This window comes from Ambystoma mexicanum, chromosome 9 (genome assembly GCF_040938575.1).
Source record: "Ambystoma mexicanum isolate Mex_15411 chromosome 9, UKY_AmexF1_1, whole genome shotgun sequence".
NCBI lineage: Eukaryota > Metazoa > Chordata > Amphibia > Caudata > Ambystomatidae > Ambystoma > Ambystoma mexicanum.
This window is the reverse complement of record NC_090931.1, coordinates 1,007,223,720-1,007,241,040: the sequence shown is the minus strand read 5'-3', so window position 1 is coordinate 1,007,241,040 and position 17,321 is coordinate 1,007,223,720. Positions and strand designations below refer to the sequence as shown.

Here is a 17,321-nt window from a genome sequence, read left to right as displayed (position 1 = left end):
CCAAGCTGCAATTCAGCAGTACCAGCAGAATGGCTGCGCTGGATCTATTGAGCACCATTGCCTCACATCAAAACTGCATTTTGCAGCTACAAAAATGATGGCTGCACTGTCTTTTCCAAGCACATATGGGGCAAGAGGGAACAAGGAACACCCAGCGAAAGGCTGCCAGTGGTTTCCTTATATGCACCAAAGAAAAGAATTGAAAAGCAGCGCTGCTATGCTGCTAGCTCAAAATTTCCCATTGAAAAGGACATATTTTACATTTAAAGTGACTGCGCCCTGATGCCCTTCTCCACATTTTTCAACAGTACACAGTTGGTTCCAGTGAGACCCAGCTATTCCCAGCCATATTCAGGTTGTGCTCCAGCAAAAGAAAGCATTTCTTACTGAATGACAGGCTATGTCAGGCAAGATCTGTGAAATAACAAAGAAACTTCACTTCAAGCCATGCACAGAACACTTTACTTTGCAACAAAAGATCACAACTAAATTCTTTATAAAAAGCCCTCTCTCTCTCCTAGCTCATGTCAGTTTAAAGGGCTCTTTATTTGGACAGATGCCTGTGCATTAGAACATGACTGGGCTTTGGAAAGATTCAGAAAATGAATGTGAGAAGGCCGCATTTGAAAGTGACATCCCAGCAGAATCAACCCACGTGCAAAATTTGCTTTTGACAAACAAAGAAAATGCAGTTTAAAAGTGAAATGTTGAATTCAGGCCCTGTCTTTGCACAGAATGTGAGGGGGGATTTGTTGGTCAACATACATGGGATATTTAATTCCAAAAGATTTGCTTTCTGGATCAGAAAAATAAATAAATAAATGAATTGACTGTGCTGAAGCCACAGAACAGGTTTTTCCTGGCCTGGCTTCAAAGGACATGTGCTTCCTGCCTTCCCCCAAGGGGGCCAGTCCCTTGGAAACTATGAATGGACCAAGGGGGAGAATGTAACATACCCATCAGACTCTGCGGCAGCACCCCTGCCAGATACAATAGATTCTGGGACACCTAGGTGTGACTTTGTTAGCAACACCTCCCCTCAACTTCAACTGGGGAGCCTCAAAGGCCACTCCAGAGCAAGATTTGGAAGCATGTCCTTATATGGGAGACAAAAGCTAGCCCATTTGGGGGCAAAAGACTGTTCTGAATTAATAAACTTTGGACTTTTATTTCTGCAACCGGACAACGCAATAATGCGAAAGTTTAACAGTTTAAATATGATTTTGGGGGTGTTAAAACAAGACATTGTACCTTTCCCTAGGATGTAGGGGACGAAAACAGCAGAAAAAGGTAAATCATGGGAAAAGTATCCATGGTAGAACGTTAAAAATGTATGCAAACGTGCTCTATGATAATATGTACACATGTATCAAGTTATAGAATTGTAGGTGAAATATATCCCACCAGAAATTATGAACGATTTTTAGAAGGACGAAACAATGTCATACAGACCTGGGAGTTGGAATGTTAGGCTCTGTATGAAATATGTAATTTGTCTATGTGATTTGCAAAAGTGCCACAACTGTAAACATTTGCAATTCATGTCATATCTGATTTTTGGCAAAATTGACTGTGGGATGGCTCTGTACCTCAGAAAAACACACCCCATAAAACGGAGTCCCCTCCTTCAGTCCAATCTGCTTCTAGGGAGGAGGCGACATACATAGGCTGACCTATTCCGTTGTTAGAGGCATGTCCAGCCAAAGCCGGCCTCATTGTATAATCCTGTGATGTCACCTGCCTTATAAAAGGGGGAAGCTCACAGAGACAAAGGACACACTCTTCTGAATTTTCCAGTTGCTGTGTATCCTGATATTCCATATTCATCCTGCCAGATTCCAGATCCCATTGCCAGCCCAGAGCATATCTGACCCTATCCAGTCAGGACCACTGATCCAAAAAGAAACCCAACTGAAAATCCCAATAACTCAGGGAGAAAGGGGGAAAAGCTGTGGTACCCTTTTGGAGCGTATCCTGTGACCAGACCGGCTTCTTGCCCCACCACCTGCATGCCAGCTGTAGCCTCACTATCCTTTGACCAGACAGGCTTCCAGGAGAGCCCTGCGCGGTGACCAGTGACCAGATATTGCCTTGGTGTCCAGAAACCCGGTTGGCTGTTCCAAATACCAAACTCAAGTGCTGATGTGAGTATTACCCCATCCCATAGCAACACATAGCATACCCCATCTTGATACCTTGTCTTTGTTCCACTCTCTAAGTAATCCCATCAATACCCTGATCAATTGTTTAAAACTGTCAGAATTCTCTGTGCATCCTGTCCTTGATCTCCTAGTGTTAGCGCCATTCTTCCACTCATTTCCATCATTTGTCCTTAGTAATATTTTGATTAAATAAATTAATTCTCCCTAAAAAGAGACACACTGCGTGAAGGGTTACAACTGCAGCGTAACTTTTCTATTCACGGGTGGTGTTTCTCTTCTCTAGGCACCACATCTAGTTTAAGTGAAACTTGTCCTTTCCTTTCCAAACCGATTTCCTCTGTTAACTGCTTTTATTTTTAAAACCGAATTTACTTTCCCCTTGAGAATCTCATCCTGTCATTAAGTTAGTGTCACTCTTTCACTTGCATATTATCCCTGTCATGTGCCTCTGTCAACCAGCATAAAAACCGCATTCAAATTATGTCTATTTCACCCGTTTTTCAAACCATTTTGACATTTAAACCCGTGAAAATAAGAAAATGCAAATTCCATGCGTGTGATTTGGCTGCACTGTGTTGTCACTTCTAAGTTGATTCTTGAACTGTATGCCCCTTCCCTTGGTCGGTACCTTTCCTTGTAGTTGCTAGTGTTCTTACATCCCTGATACTGTTATAACTCATATTTACCTCATTTTATCAACCGCACATGTAAATTAATTATATACCAATTCCGAGTGTTATTTATGTCATTGCCATTGCAAAGGTTTTCAAAATGTTCTTCCCATTTCATGAGGAAAGGTCAGGGTTTACTGTTTGCTGCCTAGTATACCAAACACCTTGCTGCTCCTTTCTATCCACTCAAAATTCGATTAATAGGGTTATGAGGGAGCATTGCAGGGGGAAATCTTAACTCGGTGCTATCTACCTGAACAGTAAAATTGCTCCCATTCATTTGTGCTTCGGATATGTTATCGTAGAAGGTCAAGTTAAGTGTGTTTTGCATTGGATATGTTATCATAGAAGGTCAATTTAAGTGTGTTCTATCATTGTACAGTGTAATTATCACCCCATTCATGATTGCTGCCCAATATTAAAATTGTGATTTTATTTGAATTTAAAATAAATAAATATTGTATTACCACCCACCGGCCAGGTTCATGGTCCATTGTAACCCAGGGTATTTGTAAAAGGGTGTGTGAGACGGGTTAGGTGCCAGCTCAATCCGAATTCTAGGAAATAAAGCAAAAGTATATTAATTGTGCGCTACCTCCTAGGCTACGGGTAAGAGTCCTGGTCTGGTGTGTGACGCCCGATTAGAATCCTTAACACGGAACAACATTGATATTTTGAACATTCAATACAGCAAACCCGATAATATCCCTGTGTGCAAAATATATTTCGCCAACATCACCATTCAGATAAGAGACAATCAAAAACAGTGTGTATCATTTACATACAGAAACATGTGGCTGCAGTTGCACTTCCGACCGCTCTGGCTAAAAGACTAATAAAGCAGTGTTGCAATGGCCGAGGTGAAGACCTATGGGGACCCTAGTGCGTACATCGTATATTACAGGACCCAGGCTGGCTACAGTGATCAGCCATAATTTAGCGGGAACCCCATAAAGTGTGGAGTGTGGCTCAATGGTATCTTTAGAAGTCTATTCAGACATACAATGATCTTCCTATGCCGTGGCATTGAATTAGCTAAACCACATGTGAAAATGGCTGACACCAGTAAAAGACATCATGTGGAGTGTGACAACAGCAGTTGCCAATCATCTTGCCAAACAGAAAAAAGAGGGTCAGGATGGATCAGACTTCATTTATAGACCTTGCATGAGTGTTAAGAGGAAGAGGTCCACATCCCATCTACTCGATCCTCCGGAATACATCAAGAAAAGAAGCTTGCGCGCCCGCCACAGACATCAAAATAAGATGAATAAGCGCATTACCCCTAAAAGACACAAGGGCAGTGATATCTTCTAAACAAAAATGGCCTTTTTATATCAGTACTCCAGGGAGTCTGTGAAATCAGAGCTTCATCTATGCAGTTTACCGCTGACCTAAACCAGCATCAAGAACAGTTTATTCATGAAGGTGTCGCCTCTGGCGGTGCAATCGCTACTATCCCCCATAGAATTCAATGTATTGGGGCCCACTTACATGGATCTGGATTTCAACCCACATTGGGCCTCATTACGAGGTTTGGCGGTAGCCTTGCCGGTAAAACTGGCATGGCTGCCGCCAAACTCGTGAAATTACCGGCACCCGGCAATGGGGACGTAAGGGGGCATTCCGACCCTGGCGGACCCGGTCCATCCCCATTGCCGGGTGCCGGTTTTCATTACTCCCCATTCCATTTGAACCCCGTAGGACTCAATGGGAATGGGGAGGTCGGATGCACCGGCACCATTTATGAATGGTGCCGGTGCATCCGAAGAGTTGTGGTCGTGGGTGCGGCTCTGCCAGCCAGGTCAGACCTGGCATTTCTCCCAGGCTATTCCCTGGGATCCTTTGTTCAAGTGGCCAGGGAAGGGCCATCGCTCTTGGATGCCAACCTTGGGGGAAGATGAGCGAGGGAGGATCACCTGGGTAGGGGGTCCTTGGGGACTATGGGAGACATGCCCTCAGGCAAGACATGGTATTCCTCCCATTCGGATACACCCCTACCTGAAATTCCCTCAGTTGCCATGGGATATTGTCAACATAGTCCCATCATACCCCAGTCTCTTTCTGTAAGAAAAAGGGGAAAATGACCAGGGAAATGAAAACCCAATAGAAAATCCATTCACCCATCACAATACATTTACCCCCTTCATCCTGATAAAAACATACATGGCTATTCCATGATCTCCAGGAAAACCTACCACTCCCAGAATCCCTACTTCCATTCTAGAAGTCCAACCACTGGGACGAAGAAGAGGCAGATGGGATTCATGGGGATTACCCATAGGAATCCTTGGGCAATGGATTACAATGGGCAGTCTCCATGTTGTCCCTATAATGAGGTCAGACAGAGTCAGGCAGGGAAGGACAACTACTCACACCTTACTCCAATCAACTCTTTTAAAGAGTATAAAAGGTCAGACACCCAGGCATACTCTGAGTGATCTGGGGATGCTGAAGGAACTGTGAAGACCAGAAGGAAAAGTCAGTAGCTGGGAGAACCTTGGGAAGTCAGAAGGGGAAGGACTGCCAATACACTGAAGTATGTGAGTACAAAGAGGGCTATAGTGTGGCAGGAGAGCCATGCCCCAGGGAACCAAAACTCCAGCTACCCTTTTCGGGTAGTGTTACATCAGTGCTTGCTCTCTGGGTGAGTTCCAGAAACCCAGGTAGTTGAGGGGCAGTTTCTGGGACACTGGCCTCAAGTGAATCCCCATTGAGGACCCGCTAACACCTCATCACTGAGTGTAAAAGATGGGGATCCTGTGACTAAAGGGAAGCTAAGGCGGGATAACCTGTTGTGTCAAGAAGTTTGTGCAAATCCTAAAAGTGCCTGTAACTGGCGAAGTGGGAACAAAACCTTGAATGTGCATTCTGTGAGACAGATCGAAGCTGTGGGACAGAGAAAGACTGGGGAGAGAAGGAGCGGCTCTGATGGAGCAGCGGCAGTGTAAGCTGTGGAAATCGTGGGGTGCAGAGGTTGTCAGAGAGGAGGAGAAACTCCAGGAAAGCCAAAGAGAACGACCCTGTTTTCCACCCACCGATGAGAAACCTGCTTTGGCCTTCATTGAGGAAATGTCTGCTCTAGTCTGCTCTACTCCCTACGAACAGCTGAATTGAGGAGACACGTAAATATTGAAATCGCTGTCAGACTTTTAAAAAATATACTCGAGCAATCGCAAGCAAAACGATCTGATGGTGATGACATTTGTTAAAGACATTACACCATGTGTATAGGTATAAATGTTTTACCCTGTGTCAGAAATGCAGATGTGTGTGTGTTCTATTTAGTGTTATGCTATATAAATAACATAACTTTATTTAAAATTAACAAGTGTCGGGTGTTATTATACATGGATACTAAAATGTAATAAAGTCTGTTTTAATCATTGTAAAAAAATATTTATTTATAAAAAAGACATATTTAATAAAGAAAGGGAAAAAAAGTTATACTTGCACAATCATACCACTACAGAAAAGGAAAAAAGACCATAGCTATACTTAAAACTATCATTTTAAATGCACACAGACAAAGGGCGTTTTGCATTAATCAGACAACCAACTCAGACACGACTTCTGTGAGGCCTAAGTGCGTCAGAGATATAGATGGGAGGGTCTTCATAGTATCTTGATGTGGTGGGTAAAGAGCCTTTAAAGGCCCAGGTAGGTCACCTTGTTTCAGGACTGGGAGATCGAGATCTATTTATATGGGTGTTTGGCCTGGATGTATTGTTGTTCATGGGGCATTGGGGTCAACGCCTTTTAACCTCGCCAGATGGCATTGGTGGTTAACATTACCTACAATGGATGTCAGGATATTTAAATAAGCAACCATCTGAATGAACTCATTCCAGCACTGGGGGCATTTTTTATACACGTTGGCCGTTGACTTGTGATACCCCAGACTATATTGTGCAGGTTTTAACCCCTTACAACCCTACCTCTGTAAATACATTTTCCTCTATCGGTCCACGCTGCCACATCCTTTTCAAGCTTCAGTTTATGTAGCAGTAGTACCACATTAGGTAACCCTTACAACCCTACCACTGTAAATATATTTTCCTCTATCGGTCCACGCTGCCACATCCTTTTCAAGCTTCATTTTATGTAGCAGTAGTTCCACATTAGGTCTATAGCGCTGGCTAAGTATATTCACCACGTCCGCCACAGTCAGGTCTACTGCCTGTGGGACCTCCAAATTGTTAGATTCATTGGGGCAGCATGAATACTGTTAGTTTGTTCTTTTCTACATTGCCATGCTTAGCGTGATTTACGTATTTATGCAGAATATTTTCATATATAACCGCATTATCATGCGCCGTTAATTCAGACATATTTGAAACATCCTTCATTTCCTAGTTGAGCTGCATGGTGCCAACCTTCCAACTATCCCAATCCTCTGGGGGGGGGGGGAGGTGCCAGACTTTCGAACTGGTGTTTGTTCACCAACTACATTTTGTGAGATTGCTCCATCACTGACCCCCGAGCAATCTGGTGATTAGCGGTAGAGCTATATTTATTTTATTTATTTATTTCATTTGTATAGCGCACAACAACCCTTGGGCATTGAGGCGCTGTTACTTGAGGGGAACTTAGTTACAGGGAGAGGACACATGGGGAGAAACAGATATACAATGAGCAAGTTTCAAGAATACATTTGGATACATGAAATATACATATGGGCATAGGTGAGTCGCATTTATGTGGTAAACAGGTAGAATATGGCGGCAGATTGTGGCATATTTCAGGTGAGAGATCCTATGAATCCCCCTGCCTAAGAGACCACATTTCTTTTAGCCCATATGGATATCCACTTATTAACCATTTTTTTGAGGATGTCCTTCTTTTTTAACACAGATACTTAGCATTGTGTTAGGGGGACATGTCCCTTTCAAGTGTTCTGGGCAATCTCAGAAATAGCGGCCACCAGATAGTCAAATGCCGTAGCTAGGATAGCCTTGGGTTATGGTGCCGTGTAGAAGCAATTGGAGCAGCACAAGCTTTCTCAGTATGCGTGCTGACATGTTGAAAGTATGAGTAGCTACTGATGCAATGCTGTAGTTAAGGGTGATTGTTTAAATGTTTTTAGTGGTGTAGACAGAGGGTGGACCGGGTGGGAATATATCGGTGAGCAAGCTATGAGCCTCCACAGCGGTTGTTTTTAAATCAACCAACAAAGCGTCTTCAAAAGCCTCCATGAAGAATTGTATTTTGGATAGATACATCTGTCAAGGTATCATGGCTATCTGTTGCTTTCATGGGGGGTCAAATATATAAATAAATACATAAATAAATAAACAATAAACTAGTGTGTATTGTTACTGATCTATTGCTCATACCCTGGTTGAACAATGTCTGCACAATATAACACATGCTTAGATTGCGGTGATGCAAATACTGAGTAAAGGCTTTATCTAGTTCAGCGCTCTGACCACCCTCTGTCAGCAAGTCGTTGACAATGACCATAATCACCATACTCGGTGGTAGTAGGTGATCATCATTGAGACTATCCAGCAAACCTTCTACAAATTAGAGGTTTTGAAACTGGTGCTATAAAGTTGTATAGAGAGGCTGCCAGCATCTGTAAAGCCAACCAACATTTGTGGGTATACGAGGCATCACTGTGTGGGCATTTTCTAGATGTTTTCTGAGAAAGTAATTCTTGCTGCAGCTGGAAGGGCCAGCAAGCACACACGCAAATGGATGTTGTAGTCTGGTATCCATAACACCAGGTACTCAATAGGTAGGGATGCATCAAGCCACCTGGTGCCACCATCCTTTTGCCAAACACAGCGCTAAGAGTCTTCTATAGAATACTCAAGCTAATTTCCAATTGTTTCTTATTGCACACAATGCATGGCTGTGTAAGGGTGGTAGACCTTGGGGTGTTATGTGCATCTCCCTGTTTATACGACTTTACAAGATCTTTCAAACTGTCAAAATGTATCTCAGCTAAATTGTTAATGTTCAGCATTATGCCTCTCACTTTCAGACTGACAGTCTATAGAGATGTGCGATAGGTGCATTTTTTAGGGCTTGCAGATATGAATTCCACAATGTACTCACTCAGGGCTAGCTCTGAAGTTAGATCCCCTATATAATTGCCAGGGGGGTGCTGACAAAATTTACAATATCGCTATCATGACATTGAACCCTCTGTTGCAATTTCTCCATCACAGCATTCAGTTTCAAGTGCATATGAGTGGTTGCAAATGTGGCTATGAATATGTTGATATTGTCAGAAGTTGTTGGATATTCCTCTGCGTAGCCAAAACCAAAAGGTTATGGCTGGAAGGTTTAAAATTAATCATAGCCACAGGCACATCTCTGGGCAACCCTCCGGAACATTGTTTTTCAGCATGCCAAGTCACTTAAGAATTGCTTGGCATATCATCCAAGCACAAACAAGGTATTTCATCATCTATGAATACGCAGTTGCTTATGTCGTAAGAATCATTGAATAAATAGGCATGAAGTTCATCGGGTCTGGGAAGATAAGACTATCTGACAAATTAACTCTCTGTTCAAACTTGCACCATAGAGAATTAAGACTGAGCAGGGTTTTCCTTGATGTGTTCCATATGCAAACCTATGAATTGGTGTTTATAATAATTGTCCACGTAGATCTGTTTAGTGGTATCGTCCACATACCATGCTGGAAATCCAGAGGCCTCTTGTTTTTGCTGGAGGAACAGCTGAATATATGCACAGAAGAGCTTTAGGGTGATTGTTTTAAAATGCCTTATCTCGTACACCAAGTGCCTGCCAACGTCTGCACTTCATCCGTGTATTTAAACCCAGTCTGCTTTGTCTCAACGCATGTACGACAAAGCGGGAACATTAGCTTGCCACCACATCCAAAGGGCAGCACAGTTAAATAAAGGCCTTTGGATGGATAGACCTCACACCTGATCCAACCGAAATACTAGTCTATATCTTCAAAATTGTCACAGATGATCTTGTGGTCACCTAGTGGATGTGGTTTCTTATTGTTCACAGCCGGGTATAGACTTGTGATATCTAAATAGTGCATTTGGTCACCCTCTGAGATGCGATGATGTAACTTTAAAGCATTTGTACATTCTCCATACAATGATCTGATATGATATGGCATTTATGGTGTGGCATTTATAATGCGCCTATAGACAAGTGTTTCAAGGTGTGACATGGCAAGGGAGAGGGAACGGATGGAAGAAAGAGACAACGATCTAACTAGGTCTAGTGACATTGAGATCGCTCAAGTGCAGGGCTAGTGGGGCAAGTGAAAAGTGTGGCTAGCTAGTGGCAACTCATCTCGAGGTTATATGGGGATGCAGCAGTTTCTTCTCTTTAAGAAAATGACCCACATTTGGATTGCTTTGTAGCATTGCATGGCGCTCATGTTCTCAGATACTGACAATGCGAACATCCAGGCTGGCTAGGAACTTCCGTTTCATCTTGGTCCATCTATACAACTGTTCGTAAGTAGTCCCTGTCAGAGTACTGAAAACCTTGGTTGGATAACATTCAGGACTGCTGTGATAAAAACAACCATTGAATTCATAGGCTGCTTCCACACCCTGAACCAGAACACAGCTGCCCAACCAGTATTTACTGTAGCGTTTCTCACTGCCACCAGTTAGGGTGTGTTGTATTACAATGTTTTTGGTCTCTGTTGTGTATTAGAGCCATTGAATAGATGCTGTAGAATAATGTTTTTGATGCCATCGGTAAGATCATGTTTAAAAAGGAAACATACATCCCATGTAATGTAACAATGCGAGAAAGAGAGGGAGCGAGCAAGAGAAAGAGACGTAGCGCACTCAGTGACAGATGTCCTAGCAGAAATTAGCAGCTCTCAGCCAACCACACCTGTGTGCAGGCAGAGAAAGCACATACATGGCAAAGACACCTGTGGGTGTGCAGTCTCAGGCACCTCTCATCTCCAAACCCTTCTTACACAATATAATGCTGAAAAGTTTGAGATTGTGGACAGTGGGCTTTTGTGCAATAAAACACAGTTTACTGCAGTACAGTTTGATGCACCGCAGGACAGCATAAAAAAACTGTGAAATGCAGGCCTGTATTGCATACATTATACATTGCAGTGCATCATATAATTACGTATGGTGCATTGTAGTCCACTGTAATACAAGTCTGTGCAGTAGCATCAGTAGACCATACAAAGTACTCAACAATAAAGTAGTCAGCCAAACTAAACACAGAGGCAGTGTTGCTTTGTGGTGCACATGGAGTGGTCTGTGTTTACAAATAGTGTGATTGTTCTCTGCACACAGGGACGCTGTCATGTGGGGACCAGAGATGAAATGATCAGCCAAAGCTGGCCAGCGCTTAGAGAAGATTGAGCAGCAAAAATAACGCGTCCGAACCCACCTTAATCTGGGAAAGTACCTGGTAGATGTTTAACTAATATTACACACACAGAAATGAATTGCTTGCCCCTTGTGAAGGTGTTTCTTGCTTTACTGAGAGGCGGTATGTGTAGGGTACCCAATAAAGGATGGCATGAGGTCAGACAGCAAGTGTTTCAGATGTTTCATTGTGGCAAGCCTATCCACACACCTCGGACAGATAGTTTAATCTTGGGCTTGAATGCTGTAGTATTTATTGGGGTGCACTGTAGATTCTGAAAACATATTACTGTATCCCTCAACTTATTGGTTACACTCATTGTAATACATGTATTCATTCATTTTGTTATTATTATTGATTTATGTTGGGTCATCAGATTTTGGGGGTTGATCAACTGTATTGGGGTGCAATACAATTTCTATAAAATGAATATAAAATGTATATGCAATTTATATGAAATGTATATAAAAAATGTTGAGGTTCGATACATTTTTTGGGGGGTTCATTTGAATTTGGTATACATCCCTATCAAATTCATTGGAATTCTTATTCTGTCTACATAAAATATATATGAAAAAATGTTGGGGTGCAATTAAATGTACAAGGGTACAAATACATATTTATCTATGCCCTACAGCAGGGTTATTTTCAATTTTATATAAAAATGTATATATAAAATGTTGGGGTCAATTACATTTTTCGGAGTACAATTAAAGTTATAGGAGTTTGGGTCTGCAAAAGGGGCGGGACTACCTCTTAACTGAAACACATGATGTAAGGTATCCCCCCTACTACTATTTCAGTTTACCAAGGCTTCATTATTCCTGAACAATATTAAGGGCGGTGAGAGTAATTTTGCTGGCATGCCCAGATTTTTGAGGATATTCCATGAGGTAGCTCAAGGTTTGGTATCGAAATCAGTCTGCAAGTCGACAAACATGATGTACAGGAACAATTTCCTGAGACATACATATTTGTGGACCAGTAGCTACAACCGAAAGCACTTCTCCACCGTGCTAATCCCCATTTGGAATCCCTCTTGCAAGTTGTTAATCTGGCCCAATGCCCCACTCTTCTAGGTTGACCAGCAGTGCTCTTGCATATATATTGCCTCTGGCATACAGTAACGATACTGGTCAGTAATTTTAGGGCTTCTCTATTCCTCCCTTCTTATAAATGGGGGCAAATGCTGAATTTGTCTATGATGTAGGTGCCGCTCTACCGACATTTATTGCGTTAAATAGTCTAGTCAGATAAGGTGCCCATATCAAAGGCTCCATTTTATACAGGTCAGCCGGGATACTGTCTGGGCCTGGTGCCTTGATATTTTTCTGCACCTTAATGGCTATTTTAACCTTGTTAATCATGAAGACCAAATGTGTAGCATTTTGGTCGCTAAAAGATTCACCATCCCCCAAGCTGCTAAACATACGGTCATGTTTCTGGGTATAGTTCCCTAAAATGCCCGGACCATGATGGCTCTGGTATATTACCCTGGATGAGCACTGAGTCTTCCACCCAGCTCCTTAATTTCCAAAGCTGTACACTGTCTTTTTCTTTTATAGCTATGAGTAGTGACAGTATACTCCCTCTCCAGCATCTCTTAAAGTCATTTTAACTGCATTGTTATAATTTGCTCCCCCTGCATTGTGACATGCTAGTAACTGTTGTTTTGCTTCATGGCAATCTTTATCAAATGACAGTGTTTTTTTTTTTATGACTGCACTGGGTTTACAAAAAAATGATGTCATTCTAGACATCACTTCTGCTTGAAGCTTGACAATTGTTAAATTCTCCAGAGCACTTTCATCTAGAATGTTTCCAATAGCGGCAATATTTCTTCATAAATAGTTGGAATGGCCCGCTCTTTATCCCGGGCTTCCCATTTAATGAGTTGCCTACTCTGTCATGTTAACCTGAATAGGCACATTTCCCCTTTTATCAGGTTTATTTTCTGTCTGGACACCCCATAACCCTAAAATTGCTAAGAGTGGTCGATGATCACTCTCATGTCTCCCTAAAACATTGCAACTTTGTAAGAGATCCCAAATCTCCAAGTTAATTAATATATAGTTAATATAGCTTTGAGATCCTCTGCTCACTTAAATTGGTTTTGCCGGTTGATCACCACGGTCTCTGCCATTAGATGTTCTAAGCATGAGGGAGGCAAAGTGCAGGCAAATTCCAAGACTGATTTACTATGTGGATGGGAGGCAGCTAAGTCTGGGATATCCCAAACATTATCTTCTTATTCGAATAACGCTAACATTAGTTCTAGGGGCTTGTACTGCATGTTAAAGGTCCTCTGAACATAAGCCTTGAAATTCAGTGAAAATCCTTGAGAGAGTTAAGGTGATCAGATTTATCGCAACAAAATCCTTGAAATTCAGCTGGTGTAGGAATTGATGACCATGTTAACTCGGCGCCCCTCCCCCATTGCAAAGCCAATGAGAATGTGCATGATATCGCCAAAAGGAAATCACCATGTTGTATAAAATAACATCCTCTGGAACATCATCCGGGGGTTGCTGAGTTAAGATGGCCATCACTTCCTACTCCAGCTGAATTTCAATGGTTTTTGATAATTCTGATCATCTTAACCAAAGTTTATTCACTAAATACACAGATACATATAGCAAATGTATGGTGAGAATAAAAGATTTGAATAGAAAACGCCACTGGAAATGTCAAAACACAATTAGCCATTTCTTTTTAATAGAAACATTTTACAAGGAAAATATACAATATGAACTGTGATTAAATATTTCAATTATTAAAATGTGTAATAAACAACACTATTGCATATTTCACGTGTTTCTAAAGTTCTTATTTTCCAGAATTCATCATTGTTGTGCCATCCACTTGTGTGTAAAAATGTTTAAAACATGTTGCCTTAGTGATTGCAAGAGTGGACATTTAACAATGTGCTTCAGTGTCTAAACAGCATTATTACAATACGCATAATTGTTATCCGAGCTGAGTTACCTGATAAATAAAATGTCAGGGGTGTGTATCAAATTAAGTCTGAGTCTAAAGGAATGTCCTCAAGTAGCGTCCATCAGGGCATTTCTCTACATAAGTCGGCATTGTCCCATAGTGCTTATTTATTTTCAAGAGTTAAATCATTGAATCATTTGTAACTACCCTTTCTGTCACATGTATTAATCCAGTAACGTGTGTATAGTTTCCGCTTCACACCCTCTGGATTCAGAATTACATGTTCATGACTAAAATATTCAAACAATTTCCTTTCAAACTTGCCAGACAACCAGGGTTTGGTCTCTCTAACTGGCTCGATGAATCATAATACAGGGTATTTCCCCTGCCATAATTATGTTCCCAGAAAGAGTCATTGCTCTCCAGGTGATCATAGCATACATTGAACGTAAGCCTAACTCTTACCTTAACATCACAGCAGGGACACAATTAGGCAAATAACGTGCTGTGCACCAGATGTTCCCCTTCAATTTTCAAAATGTCATTCTTCGGATAAGTAGTTGACCTCTAGACCATATAAGATAGCTGGGAGTGCCTTCATTTTATCAGTGGTGCTAATGTAAACCTACAATACTTTTCTGCAATATGCTGCATTTGTGCACCAAGTTGCTTGCCCTTCTCATAGAGCTTGGCATAATGTGTCACACAATGGGTTAACTTAGTAAGAACAAAACCTAGGTATTTTAGATTCTGTACCACCTCCAATTTTACGTCCCCCATCTTCCAACAGTACCCTTTCTCTTTAACCCTAGTGCCATTAACGGACAATCTGTTTGTTTTAGATTGGTTAATGTAGTATTCATTGACTGTTGTGTAGGAGTTGAAACTAGTACTACGACGCTGTAAACCCAGTGGACTATGGAGTAGTAATGAAACATTGTTTGCATCACTTAGCCATAGAATGTTCTCGCCAGCAAATTAGCCCTTTCAGCCAAGTCACAAACGGCAAAGAGCCAGCAAGTAGACATTGCTGAAAGTGCACCTGCAGTTCTGAGCCAAGTGGGCAATGCATTGTGGGCATGCATGCAAGTTGGCTCACATGTCAAGTCTTTGCGGGGCATATGTGTACCCAAATCGTCGGGATTTAAAAGAAACAAACAGGAAAAATCGTATGTTGTTGCCTGGTTCAAAGACTGCGGATATTTTACAATCCTGGTCAGAACGCCAGAAAGGCCGTCATGTGAGAAATTAAATTATACCTTAGAAAGGGCACGTGATTATTAAAAGTTTCAAAAGTCTTCATTTAGGAAAGCTAAACGTGTGTGTGCTGGATAGCTGAGAGGGGAAGTGGGGGGGATGGGGGGTTGATGGGGAATCTTCCTTTGGATAGACTGGCAGATGCAAGATTACCGCTTTCAATGGCCTGCTTCCCAAGATGCGAGCAAGGGGCTGCTGGTCTGTCTTCTGTCAGGCTCACACAAAAAGTCCGGGAAACAGAAGGCAAACAACGCATCTAATACATCTGGTTCAGCTCACCAGCGGTGACTATTACCACTAGGAACGAGCGCTCCATGATCCGCCTTTTAAAGTCACGCTTCCTAAGTGCCATTGCACCAGGGCAAAAGAAACGGGACGCCTTCATTTTAGAGGCAATGGACTTGCTGCCCAGACCTACGCACATCTCTGCAGAAGTGTTTAACATTCAGGATAAGCCAATCAGGTAGGCGACTGAGGCGCCGAAAATTCAACAACCATACAACAGAGACAACTAAAAGGTAATGCACTTAAAACATATGTTGCCCTATATTATTATTTAACTAAAATCATAATGCACTGTATTCATTCAAAATATTGCGTGCCCCAAGCACACCCTTAGGATGTTTCAAATTAGCCGAGCACCAAGAGTTGAACATTACAATCAGCAAAAACGCAGTACTCTGTATGTCACGCCTTGCATAATAAAATAATCGTCTAACGGCCGCGAGCATAAGCTAAACAGGGATAAGCTAACTGATGGATATACCCTGTGTGAACACCAGCAAGGACTCGAAAGTGATGCTGCTGCTTCTGCTGCGTGTGCAGCATCCCCCCCGACCCGCCCCCGGGAGCCAATGAAGAGCTGGGAGAGGACCAGGAAACTGCAGCCTATCGATGAGGCAGCGGGATGATGAGACAGCAGCAGCCTGCGGCCTCGCCCACAGGGGACGCGGGTTGACAGATGGGCCATGACAGCAGGTCAGCCCCTCCCCGCATGGAAGAAGAAGGGTGGGCATGACACCAGTGGCTGGGCTCCCGGAGACATGTGAGGGCGCCGCAGCAGCAGGGAGGGGGAGTCCGTGCGGCAGGATGAGCGCGCATCCCTGCTCTCCTGCACCAGCGCGGATCAGACCCCACGGATTCCCTTGCTCAGAGGCCGTGGGGAAGTCGCCTGCCTCAGACAGCGCCCGCACCTGACACCTCATCCAAGGGGACGTCTCTGTCGCTTGCGGCGCCCACACCTGAGCCCTAGTCTGCAGTACAATGCATTCTTGCCAGGGAGGTGCCGATAGGCCTCAAGCCCATGGCAGGTGGGCAGCACCCCCCTCAACAGCAGGACTCACCGATGACTTCCTGCAGCTCGTACTCGTCCCTGCAGATGGGCCAGCTGGCCGCGGCCGCTGTCCCCGCCGGGGACTGCGGCTGAGGAGAAGGCGGAGGCTGGAGCGGCGGCGGCAGGCAGGGCGCCGGGGACTCGCTGCTGGGCTCCGCCATGATGCTGCTGCTGCCGCTCCCGGAGTGCACCGACACGAGAGGACCGTCCCCAAACTTCACTCCCGGAGGCACCTTTCACCTCTCAGCAGCGGCGAGGCAGCTTTTCTCTGTCCGACAGCCACGCACTCACTCACCGGCAGGAGAGGGCGGAGACGGGAGGGGCGGGCAGGGGTGGGACCGCTTCGCGGGATGAGCAGCGTACACTCCACCCGGTGCATGAATGGAAAGTCACAGACAGTGAGCGCAGGCAGAGTGCAGCGGCGCAGTGAAGCGCGGCGTCAAGGGCACTGCCAGCCCAGCTGGAGGTGCGTGCACTGAGCTAGAATGTGGCAACTGCCGTCCTCCCCCTGGGTCGCCTGCCACGCAATACCACCCCAGGTGAGAGCGCCCACTACCACTGCGCGTGTTGGGTTAACAGGTGAGACCAGCTCGCCAGAGGACACGTCACGGC

The 17,321-nt window shown here is 43.6% G+C and overlaps 1 protein-coding gene across 2 annotated transcripts in view; it reads right to left on the bottom strand.

Moving 5' to 3' along the window:
* STK39 (serine/threonine kinase 39) overlaps positions 1 to 17,092 on the bottom strand; it is a 2,038,823-nt gene extending 2,021,731 nt beyond the window's left edge. The window contains exon 1 of one of the 2 annotated variants that reach the window (XM_069616263.1): positions 16,720 to 17,092. In XM_069616263.1, coding sequence (XP_069472364.1) covers positions 16,720 to 16,870 — 151 coding nt within the window. In that variant the 5' untranslated portion in view covers positions 16,871 to 17,092. The remainder of the gene's footprint in view (positions 1 to 16,719) is intronic. The other variant, XM_069616262.1, reaches the window with a different exon arrangement.
* Positions 17,093 to 17,321: the final 229 nt, after the last annotated feature.